The 17702-nt window shown below is 36.0% G+C and overlaps 1 protein-coding gene across 1 annotated transcript; it reads right to left on the minus strand.

The window, feature by feature from the left end:
* Positions 1 to 8577: 8577 nt before the first annotated feature.
* LOC113119543 (iroquois-class homeodomain protein irx-1-A-like) lies at positions 8578 to 11557 on the minus strand. Its single transcript, XM_026289103.1, has 4 exons — positions 11141 to 11557; positions 9405 to 10380; positions 9174 to 9246; positions 8578 to 8762 (listed from the first exon to the last, which is right to left on the minus strand). Exons 1-4 carry the CDS (start codon positions 11384 to 11386, stop codon positions 8717 to 8719), a joined length of 1341 nt encoding a protein of 446 aa, XP_026144888.1. The 5' UTR covers positions 11387 to 11557; the 3' UTR covers positions 8578 to 8716.
* Positions 11558 to 17702: the final 6145 nt, after the last annotated feature.

The raw sequence follows: 17702 nt of genomic DNA on the forward strand, positions 1-17702 counted from the left end.
CATTTCTGTATTATTTTATATTGTTCATCTGTATTATGAACAAAGATATAAATCACATTTTGTTATGCCAGCTCCAGCCTCCTTTCTTTAAAGAATTTAAAATTAATAAATTGTATTACTGGCATGTTCGGCTTCAAAACAAGGACTTCGCCATTATTGTTTATATATACAGTACACACCAAAAGTTTGGACACCCCTTCTCATTCAAAGAGTTTTCTGTATTTTCATGACTATGTAAATTGTAGAGTCACACTGAAGGCATCAAGGGCTAATTGACCAAGAAGGAGAGTGATGGGGTGCTGCGCCAGATGACCTGGCCTCCTGTTACGGATCACTCAGAGACAGAGGAGTAACAGATGAGAATGATGTTTATTTAAGACACAAGCAGAGGAGCGGTTAGTGAGGAGTGAATGAGGGGTATGGATCCGTGCTGGGTAGGAGGTGAAGGCACACACACACGGTGGGTTTCTTGAAGGAGTCTTCGGGAACAATCCTTAGAGAGGAGAAGGAGGAGTGGAACTCGGAGAATATCCTTGGAGAGAAGGTAAAGAGGAGTTAGTCCTTATAGTTAGCGCAGATGAGTAATCTTGTCGCAAACGTGACCGGACAATGATTGTGTGCGTGTGTGGCTTTTATGGTGCTGTGGATGATGGCAGGTGATGAGGGTCAGGTGGTGATGGTTTAGAACTCAGGTGAGAGTGTGCGCTGTGATTGTGTGGAGGTGGAACCTGGCGTGTTTGTAACACCTCCACAGTCACCGGACCTGAACCCAATCGAGATGGTTTAGGGGTGAGCTGGACCGCAGACAGAAGGCAAAAGGGCCAACAAGTGCTAAGCATCTCTCGGGGAACTCCTTCAAGACTGTTGGAAGACCATTTCAGGTGACTACCTCTTGAAGCTCATCAAGAGAACGCCAAGAGTGTGCAAAGCAGTAATCAAAGCTAAAGGTGCTACTTTGAAGAACCTACAATATGACATTTTCAGTTGTTTCACACTTTTTTGTTATGTATATAATTCCATATATAATTCTACATGTGTCAGTTCATAGTTTTGATGCCTTCAGTGTGAATCTACAATTTACATAGTCATGAAAATAAAGAAAACTCTTTGAATGAGAAAGTGTGTCCAAACTTTTGGTCTGTACTGTATGTATGTATATATATATATATATATATATATATATATATATGTATGTATATATATATATATATATATATATATATATATATATATATATATATATGTATGTGTATATATATATATATATATATATATATATATATATATATATATATATATATATATATATATATATATATATATATATACATAGTATTATATAGTTTTATAATTAATACAATGCAAAGTAAATTATATCAGTGTATTTAAAATTATTATTAAAAACAAATTTTCTTACATGCGCACTATTCAGAGCCTTAATGCCGCTATGAGTAGGCTAACTAGACTATGATACTAACTATGGTAAAGAAAATCATCGTGACACATTTTTATGATTAAAATCAATATAATTTTATTAAAACAAATATCTACAATGATGTACAGTTTATATACAATGTATAATGTTATATCACAGTTTTAATGAGGGTCATCGATGGCTTGGATTTTGCTCTGTTGTGATCTTGACTGTATTTTTAAAAGACAGAGATAGTTGGCAAATAAAATGAGTCTTTATTATTAGCTCAGATTTTTGGGTGGCCATGGTTTGGATGTCCTTTTAATCAGGATAAAAGGAACTGAAAAAAAGATGAAAACCTTATTTTCTGATTAATATATATTTTATTGATATTCTTCAATACTCTTAAAACAAATAGATAATTGACTTTGCTGGAAAGTGGAGTTCCTTTTCAGATCACAAGGTGGCAGCAGAAAATAGGACACATGGCGGCTACATTAAAATGATGTAATTGCAAGAATGTAGACATTCAAATAAAACAAAAATAATATAGCCAACTAGTTCAATAATTCCCATAATAATTTGTTGTGCAGATGAAAACTGTAGGCACAGTGTGGGTCTGTGTTTGAGCTTCGGTGACTGTGGAGCAGCTCTCGGCTGTTGGTTGTGTTTGACAGAGACAGAAGAAAACATCATTCTGAAGTTAAACTGAAGAACGCTTTCAACAAGCACAGTACACTGTACAGCTGATGGATCTGTGAATGGGTCTTTAAATTGAATGTTCGGGTGAAATTGCTTTTGCAGTTGTTTAAAGTTTGAAAGTGTGTAAAGCGTGTGATAGATGTTCACTTGGGTCATTCTCAGGAAATGCCATTTGTGTGCAATGAATCACTACGGATAGAATCAACAGCACCCTGAACTCGGTCACATTATTTGATAGATCTGACTCTGTTTAATGTGTGATGCAAAAGAAATGTTAAATATTTATTATATATTGTACAATATTTTTAAATGTTTGTTTTCATTCGAATATCAGTTAATTTAGATGTGTCCACCACCATAACATTTTAATGGGTTATATACAGAAAAATGGAATTAGATTGTTCCATTGCCGGTATTTCTTTTTAATGCTTTATCCATTATTTTATGATGTATGTATATTATCTTTGAAAAAGCCGAATTAGTTTTTGTTCCTCATTTTATGTTGAACCCCAGTACGCACTGACAATTCTCCTCTTTAAAAACTGGTTTGATCTTTGTTACACCAAGGGAGTGACACTGCAGTGTTTATTTATAGCTATATTTATGCGCTGACCTTAAAATAAAATGACATGGCTTGCACGAAAGCTCTGTTAAGTACAAAAGTGTAAAGATGCAGCAAAAGAAATGGTATTACACTTGTTTATTTTAAGAAATTACTTTGGAAGTTCGTTTTCTGCTACACAAGAAAATCATGCTTTGGTAAACCCTAATTGTATTAAAAAGTCAATAATGTGATGAAAAGCTTTGTAAGAGACCTGACCAAGTCACACATGAGATAAGAAGTCTAGATAATTAGTAATAATTATAACATAAATCAAAATTATGAGATTAAAAATAACATAATTATGAGATAAAAATGACAATATTGAAATTATAAAAATACTTATAGTAAAAGACACCATGAAACAAATCTTAATTATGGCATAAGCAATTGATTTATGTCATAATTATGACACTTTGTCTTATTTTGATTTATGGCTTGCAGTAGAATCTCATAATTCATACTTTAGTCAAAATTTAGACTCTTGAAATTTTGACTATCTTATCTTTTTTTGTATCTTAAAACTTCTCTCTTTTATCTCATATTAATGACTAAGTATGCCAATATTTTGACCTTTTATCTTAATTATGGATTACATCATCTCACAATTTTGACCTTTTTTTTCATAATTTAAATTTAGCTCAGTTTTGACATAGTATTTAACTTAGTATGTCATAATTGTATTCTTATGCGATAGTAATGACTTAATGTCTCATATGTTTGTCAATCTAATTTACCCAAGTGTGATTTTTTTTCCCACTTATGTGGTAGAAACAGGATTCCACGAATAATAAAACCAACCTAGAATGTTGTCATTCTCTTACAATATGTGACTTGCTCATTTAATGAATAGCATAAGTCAATAAACAGGTCTCAGATGCAGTCAAAACATCCTGTCGTTCCATCCTATAAGGAGTGAATGCATGGTTTGACTGTCCTTCTGTCTCTAATTACTTTACCTCTGGGGTGCAAATGGGATAGTATTGTAGTATGAGGGTTCAGATGGAGGTGGGGTAGTTCACTTGCAGGACTGTTTATTATTTTAAGACTTGCCTGAACATAACTGAATGCTCAGAGCCTGTTTAAAGGGGTCAGGGAGTGCATTTTACATCTCATCTATACCCAACTACTCAACAAACACACAATTAGTCAGATAATAATACAAACAAAAACATAAAAAAAATAATAAAACAGAGTAAGTCAAATAAGCAACCTGCATAATTTAATAAGACACCATATGTTCAATCCAGTAAATAAAGGCTGCCAGTGCATTACAATTCTGATACATCTCATGAAAAGGGTTGAAGGTTATTTGAATCAATCAGTGAATCTAACAAACAACACACACACACACACACACACACACACACACACACAAACTAAAAGGCATTCATGTATTAGCATGCATTTTATACTGAAAGTAAAAGGGATGATCAGACGCTGTCATTCTTTACAAATAATTGAATTAACTGAATTTGTGCATTGCACATGACAGCAGCTTTACTGTGAGCTGTGATCTTTTGCAGCTAATCTAGATCATTTCAGAAGCTAGGCAATGTGCCGTGCATTATTCTGGCTCCTCTTGATTTGCTTCATAATAACTGTGGTCAGTGTAGACCTCATGTGGTTCCATTGTGTCTGAGGATGCTAAAATGACATTGGTATACATTGTGGACAGCTTAAGTGTCCTCCAAAGCAGATGTGGACTCATTTTATGAATGTCTGCCAAAATGACTTCTTAGTGTCAGCTATAAATATACTTCAGTATGAGATGTTAATGGATAGTTCACCCAAAAATGAGAATCCGGTCATCATTTACTCACTACCATGTTGTTCCAAACACAAGACTTTATTTATTTGTGTAAAACACAAAAGAAGTTGTTATGAAGAGCTGCGTTCAGTGGGGTCCAAAACAAGACTGGAACTCTGAGTCAATGTTGAGAATATCTTCTTTTATGTTCCACGTGCAGAAGAAAGAAAGTCATGTAAAGTCAAGTAAATGATGACAGAAGTTAAATTTGTGGGTGAACTATTCCTTTAAACCAACTTTAATAGACTGCAGGCTGATGCATTTTCATGAGGTGGCACTTTTCTGGTTATTGAGCAACATTCCCGTGGTTAAATCCAGTTTGCTGTAGGGAATTGGTTTTGGATGTGTACTGTAACATAAAAGTGCTAAAATGACAACTTAGTAGTGTGTGAGCATTGCATGTGTGCACGTGTGTGTGTGTGAAAGAGAGAGTTTAGGTATTAGTCTTTCAGAAGAGCATGTCTTCTTCACAGAGCTCCAGGTGGAGGACTGTAAGATCTCAGTCTCACTTTGCAATGCATCTGCCCAGACTGTTTGGGCTGGTATGACGTTTATTTAACAGGATTACAGATAAGAGCACATGTGGTGATGGGGCTCGGACACTCTTCTCTTACACTTGGATATTAATCCTCTATATGCTTTGGGAAACTGATTGCATCAGATAGTCCGGCAGGGCTTTGGTCTGTCGGGGGTTACCTCAGGTTAGACCTGTAGTTATGTGCAATCGTTACCTTGAACCATTTCCTATTTTTGAAACTAATTCCAAATGCAAAGTCAGATTTCTCATGTTTTTTTTTTTTTCATGAGAGAAAGCCAGCCCCCTTTTAAACATATAAACACTCTCCCCACCTTGCTTCCTGCTTATTTTGGTCCATTTGATTCATTTCGTTGTACCTCCCTCCATCTCTCCATCCTTCACACCTTCATGGTTTTATATATTCATTTCAAGAAGCCTAAACCTGGCCTTTCAAGCAGCCAGCTATTTTATGTCTTATCACGGGTGGGCCACAAAGGCCCAGGCAGGACTAGCACTATTAGCATTAGCATAGCACAGAAACGCCTGACATGACTGACATCTTCTCTAGAGTCACTGCTTTGATTGACACATCACCTGACCAGGTGGACTCAAAGATAGTAATATTCCTTATGTTGCAGTCTTGGCTGAAAATGCAAAAATGCCTCATAAAAGAGAGTAATATGCATGGTTTGCTTTTGAAGACCCATTTTAATAGAAGATTATTAATGCATTATTACTTTTACTTAATCTATATCTGTTATGTAGCCAGAATTACTTTAAAAAGATATCTTGTGTTGTTTAGTATTGAAAACGTTCCGCTCATTAAATCTGTATTTTTTTTGTTTAGAGTCTGTTTTTATTCCTGAAAATTCAGTAAACCAAGGTGCAGAGAGAACATATATATATATATATATATATATATATATTTCAAATCCTGTTCGTATTTTTTTGTTGCCCTAAATTTTTTTATGAAACAGATGTTGAAGTTATTTTTTTAAATACTTAATTATCTATGATATTATTTTGCAGTCAGATAGTCACTGTAAATGCTGTAAAACCCCAACGATAACATATTATTGTCCAGTTCCATCATGCATGCATGTGTTTCAAGGATCTCAACTTCCAAAGTTTTTCTTTGTAAATGTATATATATATATATATATATATATATATATATATATATATATATATATATATATATATATATATATATATATATATATATCCGACTAACTCAAGATTCTTGTATAGTGGGGAAAAAAGCTACTTCACAAGAAAACGTTGTATTGCGGAACTGTGCTAAAAACAACAATTGAATAGGTTTCTATGGGTTTAAAAACAAAATAAGCAAAAGATTAACAGCAATGGTTTTAACTAATTATTTGATAGTTGAGGAACTTGCCTGCGATGCTCAGGTATTCACCAAACATTTAAACCCATTGGGGTGATTTATTTTTAGGAAGAAAAAAACAAAACACACACAAAAAAAAAAAAAAAAAAAAAAAAAAAACAAGAGTCTATGATTTAGTGGATGTGGTCTATTTCCCACACATTCTCCAAGTGCTCCGTGTTCTTGGCCCTAGTCTGACCTTTGGGTTTGAACCTCGGTCCAAAAAATGATATGTTTTATGAAGTTCTCGCTGAGCACCGTGTTTTCTGGAATGTGCGGTTTTGCTGACGTCTTGTATTGCGAAAAGCTTTCAGAATGTCTTTTTACTGATTGGGGATCATGTGTTTGATTAGGACATCCATAAATCAGTCTGTTTGTCACACAGTAAGAATGTGACCCGATCCAGATGTGCCTCTGTCACTAACTTTCTCTGTTCCTCCCCCCTCTCTCTAAAACACTTACTTTACTGCAGCATCTGTGACAGAGAAAACAGAATATAAACACACTTCCAAACACTGAAAATTAATTCACGTCTTCACATAAACCTTTTTTGGCCCTGGCGGTGGTTTATTTTCTCTGAAGGTTTGCGGAGGTCGTCACCTCAGGGGTCCCGTAAGAGGACCCTGGTTTTCACGCTTGTGTGCGTAATAATTTGTAACCAGTCAGATGAATAAAATTAACGAGGATGAAGCTAAAAAGCTCAACAGAACATTATTGTAGTAGTCTTAATATGGTGTTGTTAAATCATATTTCGGCGCGTGCATCAGCAGTAAGAAATTCTGCAACATGTTGTTTTAAAATTCTCTTTGGTTTTAAAACAAATCAAATACATAAAATAATATATAAACCATGATTTTGAGTGAATGAGCGCTGTATCTTGATCCTGGGGCACCACATAGCTCCTGTAGTTCAGGTGTAGCTCGGTCTCATTTCTTAGCAGGCTTTTATATTTTACCTATCACTGACATAATCTCCATGCACACCCCACTCTCCTCCGAGTATAACACACATGCTGTGCGCTGGCATTTGAACAGCTGCGATCCATATTCCTCTGTCTCCATATTTCAGTCAGCTGTCGAGGTTGTGTAAGGAGAGCTTGCGCCTTCTGTTGAAACCGCGCTATGAACTCTCATAAACAATTTAATCGCACATAACTAGTCATTTGCTTGAATTGCAACAAACTGTTTTCACTCCAATTTTGTTTCTGCGTTTTGAATAATAATTGAAAAAAGTCTCTCACATGTATTTCAGCTCAAAGGTAGGCCTATGCATCCTCCCTTGTTTTTAAACACCTCGCTTTGAATGAGACTGACATATATTTTTTAAGAAGATTCTGATTGTCATATTTCGTGATTTCTTGATATGGAGATTTTTAGAGTCACAAGAAAAAACAAACATATGTTGCAATACCACTGAAGGTATGGATAGCCTACTATTATAGTCTTTGGGTATATATATATATATATAAACATCGCTTTTTATTGTCGCCTTTAAAGTTTTGAATTTGAATAATTTTGCGTTATAAACATAAATTCGAAAAAAGCTGCCAATAGATGTCGCCGTTGCTTCGGTTATTTAGTAACTTAAACTGTTTCTACACACTGACAATCTAGTCACTATTCATTATTCAGCTTATCATAAACTTTAAAATACTTTGGTAAAATCAGCTTCAATTGTTTTCCCCGGTATTACGAATTAACTGTTGATACATATTTAATTGTAAATAAACATATAGCTACAATACGACGTTTGACGTTTTCCTATGTCGGATAAAAGTTATAAATATTTTCCCACTTATTAATATAATTTATTCCACCATTTTCCGCTTATTCACCATTTTGCAACATCTATAATTTGCTTGCCTTACAATTAAAGACGAACTAGTCATTGTCTTCATTCAGACATGGCTTTTGAATAAAATTCATTCAACTTAAGATGATAGATTTCAATAACACAATTCATCTCATTTTCTTTATTACACAAAAATATATCATTTTCACAATTTCTGACAAATAACTTTTTTAACTCTGTAAAAGAAATGGAGGCGAACTACACGAAAAACTCAAACATGTTGAAATTAAAATCAAAATACTGTATATATATATATATATATATATATATATATATATATATATATATATATATATATATATATTGCAGGATGGGAGCGTGTTAAGAAATTCAACAATTATTTTGGTCTATCCGATGACGTATATGCTGTTATTGTATTGTCACATTTTAGTTTCGTTAAATAATTTAGAGTTTTCTGATAAGTTCTGTGTTCATGAAATAGTCTTCAGAGCGCGTTGTGATGTTTCATGATGAGACCTGTGTAGAGAAATGGGAAAACATGAGTTAAAATGGATTTCAACAAATAACGCACAAAGTCAACAGTGATCTCGAGGTTTATTTTCTCCGGTTGGTATTTAAATAACTTTAATTAAGCCATTAACAAGCCACACACCAGCATTTAGGATTAGGTTATTAACGAAAATGTGTTTCATTGCTATTTAAATGTAGTATATGAAAGGGTTTCTATCCATTTGAATGCGTTAAATGAACCAATGATAGCTGACGGTGCTCATTAGCTATTACAAAATATTAAGGAGCGTTAATTGATATAAAATGACTCCGATTGTTATTTTGACATGTGTGTGAAGTGAAACTGTGTTTTTGTAATTATTAAAGCTAACACAAGTTTGATGCCATTAAAACTGCTTGGAAAAGTGTATAAGTTACCTGTCATGGATGACCGGAAACGGTGGTCTGGACGCAAGTGTTGGAGATTCAATTCTCTGAACGTTCTCTTGATCTAATAAAATTAAAAGGGTAAATAAACAAATAAATCACGTGTTCTTTCAAAACAAACTTTTTACCAAACAGCAGAGACTAAAATGTTGTTGATGTTAGATGTGACAAAAAAAAAAAAAAAAAAAAAAAAGATAAGTGCTTTGCATATTGAATACTAACCATTATGTTTGGGACTGAAACTGTCGGATGAGTTGTCGCTGTCTAGACAAGGAGACCCAGAGGCAAACGACGGTTTCTTTCCAGGGTTCGTAACAGGGCTGTGGTTTGGGAAGTTATTGTTTTGACTCAAAAGTGAACGTACACCCATCAAAGAATTTGCACTGAGGAAAGCGGCGCTCGCCCAGTTGTGTAGTTTCCCAATCTGGCAGGTATAAATCCCGTTAGTGGAGAGGAACGCGGGATGGCTCGAGGGTGAGGCCCTGAGGCCCGCGGGCGTCGAGGACACACCAAGCTTCTGTGTGTTATCCGGACTTGTCGCCGTCTCCGCCAAGGACCAGATTTTGGGTTTGCTGTTCCCAGGCCTCTGACACACCGGCGCACCAGGAGACACCTCACCAACGCTTTTGACAACACTCTGCTCTTTATTACTACTCGACGTAGGGCTGTCCGTGTTTTTAAGTGCTGATGGTGAAGATAATATCCGCGGTGTTTCTACATGTTCTCTCTCGCTCTGATTATCCGAGCTTTCCTTGTTCTGGTCTCCTCTAGGCTCCTCAGGCTTGTCAATATCGATGGTCTCTAGATCAATTTCTTCCTCGTCGTCGTTTTTTTCCGCGTCGTCGTCATTGTCACTGTCAAAAAATCTCCCGTCTCTGTCCTCCGCGCTGCGACCCCAGGTCACTTTATTCTCCTTCTTGAGTCTCCGGCGCGCGTTGGCGAACCAGGTGGACACCTGCGTGAGGGTCATCTTTGTGATGATGGCCAGCATGATCTTCTCCCCCTTGGTGGGATACGGGTTCTTTTTATGCTCCTGCAGCCACGCTTTCAGTGTGCTGGTGGTCTCTCTGGTAGCGCTCTTGGCCCGGGACGGGTCACCGTACTGGTACTGGCCATATGGGTAGAAACCGGGCGCAGCGTGTACTGCAAATCCTGGTGGATGTGCCCCGGGGTTATCCTTCAGCTCATACTGCGACCCCTGGGGAGTGGGAAATTAATTATCCGTTAAAGTGTTGAAACCCTCAGAAATAAGCTAGAAATATTAGTAAAGTGTAGAATGTATCTATCTGTATGTAGGCTATGTATTTATTTATTTTTTCTTTTGAAAAAAAAAAAAAGATAATAAATAAATAAATTATAAAGTGTCTTTTTTATATTGGGGGGTGGGGGGGGGGGGGCTCTACTGAAACATTTTTTTTTTTTTTTTTTGGCCGCGGTTAATTAAAAAATAAAATAAAACCTTAATGTAAATGATTAAGAACTACAATTAAAATATGACATGTAGCCTAAGTATTTAACGATTCTTACTTGAGTGTCAAAATATACATATTGGCAAGAAGTTAATAAATTAGTTACAATTAAAAGAAAAATCAATAGCTAGCCTATTAAAAAGAAAAGCAGATAACTTGACTCGTGGTTTATTAATTTATTTTTAACGTTTTGTATATGAGTGAAAATGGACCGATTGTAATTTCTTATTTCTAATTAAACAATTATGGATATATTTTTAAAAATAATTCCCATGAATAAATTCTATGATTTCTATTATTTCATGCATTTGATAGATATTAGTTATGTCCGTTTTATCGTTTCAAACCATTGCCAGTTAACACACATTGTGATTTAACCGTGACAGAGTCGTGTTCAATCATTTATTCATCACTTCAAAACGTTGTACAAATATTTAGTCGCGAGAAAGAACTGTAGAAAAAGAATATAAAGTATGAAAAGTGTCTTACCATCTGAGAGAGCAGGGCCAGCTCGGCGCTGTTGTAAGGTAAGAAGGCGCTGTAGTTTTGCACGGTCCACGGATTCGCGTACATGCCGAGCATCGGAGTGATCGCCGCCGCTGCAGTCGCAGGATTTGCGCTGTTCTCCGAGCTTCCCTCGCGTGGAGAGCACGGCATGACCGCCGTGCGCTCTGCTCCGTACATCTCTTGGGAGGCGTTTAGAAACTGTGGGTAACCCAACTGGGGGAACGACATGTCCAACTCCCGATGATCTCTGATGGAGATTTACAAGAGAGAAGGGCAATCCACTTTCAATCACAGCGATAACTCTCGCTAGGTGCAGAAGCGCGGTCTCGTCAGGAGGAACGACTAGTGATGCGTCGACCCTCTGGACCTCTCACAATTTGAAGTTGACGGCTTGATTGGCATGTTACTTAAGCGCGAGGCCCCTCCTATCCGAGGCCACGCGATAAGTAGACTGCTGTGTATTACTGAGTGTTTGTGTGGCAGTGTTAAAGTATCCTCCTTCAGTCTTGTTCGGGTGAAAGTGTTGAATATGACAACAAATATCGAAATATTTAAACAGAAACAAGGTAAACAGTCATTGAAACAACATTAAATTATATGTTGCTTAACACATCGACATTTTTTAATTCTGAACTAATTAACTTTGAAAAAGTTTAAAACGATAGGCTACTGTAAAACTCTTAGTTTAAAGTTCTGAAATATAAAACAGAAGTGTTACATTTAAATATAAAACAGTTTATTTGTCAACCAAGGAATCTTAGCAGTATAATGAATACTTGTGTTGTGTACAGTAAAATATTGTCGACATTGTTTTTATTAAAAGTTATGTTTGTTAACAGTAGCCTATAGGCTAAGTCTCATAAAAGACATTCCTACATGTACAGTTAAATAGAGACCAATTAAAAAACTCATAAATTAAGCCTTTGATTGCATCTTTTGACGATGACAAACATAGTTCAATATCTTATACAATTTAGTATATTAAAACTGGATTTAGTAAAGTAAATACCTTTTCCAGTTAGGCTATTATAAAGAAAATATGTCAGCTGTTTTGCACTAGAGTGTTCATGATATCTTGCCACTGTCCGTCCGTGATTAAACGCATTTGACCATTCTTGAGGCACTATTTCATGTTTTATTAAACATTTCACCACGCACATGCAGGTCTAGGGTTTGAATATAGAAGCGGCTTCAACGTCTGGTAGCGTGGGCTGGTGAAGAAGGTAATAAAGACGCTTAATAGTGATTTGATGGAGCGGAGAGAATCATCATCATCGCTCCTCTCCCTCTCAAAGCGCGCGCACACACAAGCGTTCACGCGGCGTGCCAGAGAGCCTCTCAGTAATGTCCAACAGGGAAACAAACGATCCCGTTTATGGTAATTTGCACATTAGCATCACACAGGTTGTCCCGTGATAAGGTGACAGGTTAATGAAATGCTCCATTCAGAGGAGCCATGTGATCCCTCTGAGAGGTTGTGATAAGGAGCCAACCAGAGAAGCCTGCAATTAAAATCACAGCCTATCTCTCCATCCCAGTATCTTTTCTCTCTCCTCCTCTCATCCACTGCTGGTAATGAGGGCTAACACCTCTGTCTGCGCTAATCCTCCCCTGGGTGCACCTTGCTATCAGATGTTAGCTTTGTAATTATTTATCCCAAAAAGTCATAATTTCATGCTCGAGTAGCAAATGAGTTTGGCGAGCTGGTTAGTCAATTTTCTTCGTGTCCTGTGAAGCGGAGAGTGAAATTTAATGATTTAATTACAGCAGTTAGTCCTCCATTTGGCAGGAAGGAGTTTTACGTTTTAAAATGGCAATGGAATCACCTGTCAGTGATTTTCTTGGGTGTTAAAAACACTTAAACACGTTTCAACTAATATTTAGATTATCAGACTATAAATTCAGATATCTATGTTTACAACATATTAAAAAATTTTTTTTTTTAACAGCAGGCTAATCATGAGAGTTTACCACACTGGAAACGATGTGGGACACTTTCCTCACCCGTCAATTAAATACACTTTAAGAAGACCATATGGCTTTTGTTGTTTTGTTAAAATATACCAAATGAAAAGCCATTCTAGGGGTTATCATCATGTAAATTTGACGGCTTTCAAAGCTTTATTCACTTTGCAGAAGTCAGAAATCCACGAGAGCCTGGAAAGCGCTGGTTCACTGATTTCTTTTTCATTTGGTCATCTCATTTCCATTACTACATGCTGCATAAGTTAGAGGCATACTCATGGAAATAAATAAAAGCATCTTAAATTGTTTTGTCTTCCCACCAAGGACCTTTTTCAGTTTCTGCTTTGATTTATTTGGTTAATGTTCTTCAGCACTTACATTAAGGTACTATAGTGTGTGGTCCTGAATTATTATTTGCCTACATTTATGTGCATTTGTATTTACATTTCTAATTTTAAAGTATTAAATTTTTTATTTACTATGTGCATGGCTAAAAATACATAATTATGGTAAAAATTAAGCCTTTCTGGGTTCAAAAAAGAAAAAAGTTCTCAAATGCCTTGTAAAAACCCTTTTAGAAGCGGTTATAGTTTGCACCATTACAGTAAACCCAATGGCAGTCAGTTATGTATTCAGCTGAGCATGTGCAAGTATGAAGGTCTAATGGCTTGAAATCAGGGTCCCATTTCAAATTTGGTGTCTTTAACTATTTGAGTATAAAAAGTGTTTGATACAATGTTTTTATTGTGTTCATGTTGTACTGCTAAACACTGTTGTATTTTGCTGATATTGAGGTGCGGTATTTCATTCTTCTTCATGTACATCTCCAGTCTTTACCGATGCTGGAAGTGAAAGTTGATCAAATGAGTAGACTCCTTATGTATTTAGACATTCAGAAGTGTAAATTTAATAAATGAAAATTAACTTCAGGTGGTGAATCAGAACATCTAAACCGAATGCCAGTAATGCTTTAAAAGGAAAATGGGAAAATGGCTACAGCTTGATCAGTTTCCTGATCATGTGGAATCAAAGCATTTTTTTTTTTAATTTAATATATATATTTACCCACAGACCAATGGATCCTCTGCAGTGAATGGGTGCCATCAAAATGAGAGTCATCACAACAATTTACAAGTAATCCACACCACTCAAGTCCGTCAATTGATGTTGTGAAGAGAAAATATGCATATTTTTAAGAAGCAAAGTAATCAAGGTGTTTTTTTACTTCAAAACATTGCTTTCAAAACATGTGTCTTTTAACCACAATACTGCTTTCAGCAGTGAAGTGTTCATCCTGTGTGAATCAGGAGAGAAAAATGCACTGATCAAGCACTGTTTACAAGCAAAAAATAGTCCAAAACAGCCGTAAACAAATATTTCGGTGGACTTTGATGCGACAAACAGGATAACAGGGGATTGACTTTTTCACAGGAGGAAGTGCTATTATGGATTATGGAGTATTTTGGCTAAAAACAAGATTTGCAGTTAAAACAACGTAATAGATTTCTTACAAAAGTGCAGCTTTTCACATCACAAGATTTTAATTGATGGATTACATGTGGATTATTGTGATGTTTTTATCAGCTGTTTGGATTCTTATTCTGATGGCACCCATTTACTTCAAAGGCTCCACTGGTAATTGATGCAATGCTACTTAAATATGTTCTTATGAAATAAACTTATCTACATCTTGGATGGCCTGGCAATGAGAATTTATTTTTTATTTTTGGGTGAACTATTGTTTTAATCTTTATATATCTATATATATATATATATATATATATATATATATCTTGTTGCAAACATGTGAGATTGAAACCAGGGCTTCCTGTGCCTCCGCCTCCAACTGTGAGCGTTGAGCATGGTTTAAATATGAAGGGTCTGACCCTGATTGTCATCTTTCACTCCATCTCCATCTGCCTCTGTATCTGATTCGATGACACGGGGGACTGGGGCTCATTTTGCAGTCCATTAACAGAGGGCAGGACTCCAGTTCCCATGGGTCCTGGAGATCCCCTCCCTCACCCGACTACCCTCATCTGGTGAATCTCTTCACCTCTCTAACCTCCCCCCTCAGTTGCTGACCTTTCTAACACTGTTGGCTAAACATTGCCTCCCTCTGTAATGAGCCATTAAACTGAATGCATTAATAGCCATTTAGCTTGTGAGTGTGTGTGTGTGTGTGTGTGTCACTGTGCTGTGAATCTGACTGCAAAGGATTTCACTGCAATAGATCGAGGGATTTTTCATTGCATATAGGACAAATGCCATCATATCTGGTGTGCTTGGATTGTTAATGCGCTTCATTGTGTTCATAATATATCCAGGCATTTTTGAATCCCTCAAGAAAGAAAAAAAGGTAATCCTAATGAAGAGGAGATTAATTACCCCCATTTGTGTGATTGTGTGTGTGTCAGACTTTGGCGTAAGTATTAAGTGTGTGTGTGTGGGTTGCTTCTTTAGTTGACAGTACGGGATGAAGTGTGTGCCAACATTTCCTTTCCTCCCGGATGTCCTCTAACAGACCTGCTCTCACAGACCATGTGTTGTCTTTCTCTTCACACACACACACACACACACACACACACACACACACACACACACACACACACACACACACACACACACACACACACACACACACACACACACACACACACACACACACACACACACACACACACACACACACACACACACAGAAAGATGACAAATATTAATAAGGAATGTAGTATTATAAACTTCATCTGTACAGGAAATAAATGTCTTAAGATAAAACAGAAATAAAGCTAATTAGTCTACTATTAATAAGATAAAGCCCCCTGGAAATCAGTACAATATCAGACTGTCTTAGCCTTTCAGGATTTCCTGATGGCTCTGCACACATTGTCATGCAGCAATGAGCCAATTACCCCTGGAGTGTGTATTAAGAGATGACCAGATGACTGTGCAGTGGAGCTGTTGTAAGTGACAAAGACTCAGTGATAATGAGTGTAGGATCCATTGATGAACAGCAGTTTGATGCCATCACAGCTTCATTCACAGAACTAAAACAGGTGAACGAAGTGGGGAGCGGAGTGAGGGTCAGATAATGAGAGATTTTAACACTGATGACCCTTTTAGTGTGATGCTCTGCTTGTGGACTTCAATGCTTTCACTGAGACAACATTTAGGGGAAATGAACTGCAAGTGGTTCTCAGCTGATTTTGCTTCAGGACCCAGATGTAATACTGGAAGTCATGTGGCAACCAAACTGTTTATCGGACAAAAGTAACAAAATAATAAAAATAAAACATTGTAACTACATCAACACACTCAATCATTTAGCAGCTTAACACATGGAGGAAACACTGTGCTAAATATTGCATTACCAGCCTGGTTACCAAATGACAGATGAATTTGAGAGCTTTTGACATCAAAAATAAATAAATAAAATATGGAAGCCTTTTTAAACAGTCTATATATTTTGTTTTCCAAACTGCACTTGATCACGCTTAATGTTTTGCATTAGGCAAAATGCAAATTTGTCATAATTTTTTTCCATCCGCAACCTCTTCAGACCAGACCTGTGACCATTTTTTTTAAGGTTATGACCACCTGTTAAGAACTAGGTCAATGACAAATATCCTCAAAGAAAAAAGGGGGCTTATTTGTTGTTTTGTTTTTCATGTTGGCCACACCATATGTGTTTGTTGATTGCACCATATGAATTTGATATGGTTTAACAAAAGTTTATGCATATATAAGTAAACAGATAAAAATGAACCAACAATCTTTATATATGATTATATGACCCCGGACCATAAATCAAGTCTTAAGTTGCTGGGTATTTTTCTAGCAATAGCCAAAAAAACCAAAACTATAACAACAACAACTAAACATCGTATGGGTCAAAATTATCAAAATAATTTTCTCTTTTGCCAAAAATCACTGGGATATTAAATAAAGATAATTTTTTTATTAGTTAAATGCATTGTTAAGAACTTAATTTGGATTTTAATTTTTGATTTTCTCAGTATTTTAATTTCTTTGCACCCTCAGATTAATATATATATATATATATATATATATATATATATATATATATATATATATATATATATATATATATATATATATATATATATATTCATATATATATATATATATATATATATATATATATATATATATATAAATATATATATATATACCACCACAAAACTAGTCTTAAGTGTCAATTTTCACTGCACTCTATGGCAGTGAGGTCTTCGTTAGTATTTGATAATGGTGAAATGTTTGATTCAGTTCTTTGTATGGTCCGCAGCCTGAGGGAGAATGCTTCAGCTAATACCTCCTCATTATCAATTAGCGGGTGGGTTAATGTTTGTATGTAATCAGTTCTTTAAGAGTCAATAGGTGTCATTAAGCGCCAGAGATCCTCTGATAATGTGAACTCATCTCAGAAAAGGTCAACCGCCTGTGATACAGTAGATCATTGTCCAGACCTGAGCGTGGCTGGGCCGGTTCAGTTTCATCGGTTCACCAATTAACCACTTCTAATCCACACTGTTTGCAGTTAAACTCTGCTCCATCATTT

The sequence above is a fragment of the Carassius auratus genome, chromosome 19 (genome assembly GCF_003368295.1).
Source record: "Carassius auratus strain Wakin chromosome 19, ASM336829v1, whole genome shotgun sequence".
Lineage (NCBI taxonomy): Eukaryota > Metazoa > Chordata > Actinopteri > Cypriniformes > Cyprinidae > Carassius > Carassius auratus.

Bases quoted from the DNA above. Each gene is read 5' to 3' on its own strand.
- LOC113119543 (XM_026289103.1), bottom strand. From the start codon at position 11,386: ATGTCGTTCCCCCAGTTGGGTTACCCACAGTTTCTAAACGCCTCCCAA. The intron at 10,381-11,140 runs GTAAGACACTTT...CCCACTCCCCAG, and splicing joins TGGCCCTGCTCTCTCAGATG to GGGTCGCAGTATGAGCTGAA. The intron at 9,247-9,404 runs GTTAGTATTCAA...TAATTTTATTAG, and splicing joins TTTCAGTCCCAAACATAATG to ATCAAGAGAACGTTCAGAGA.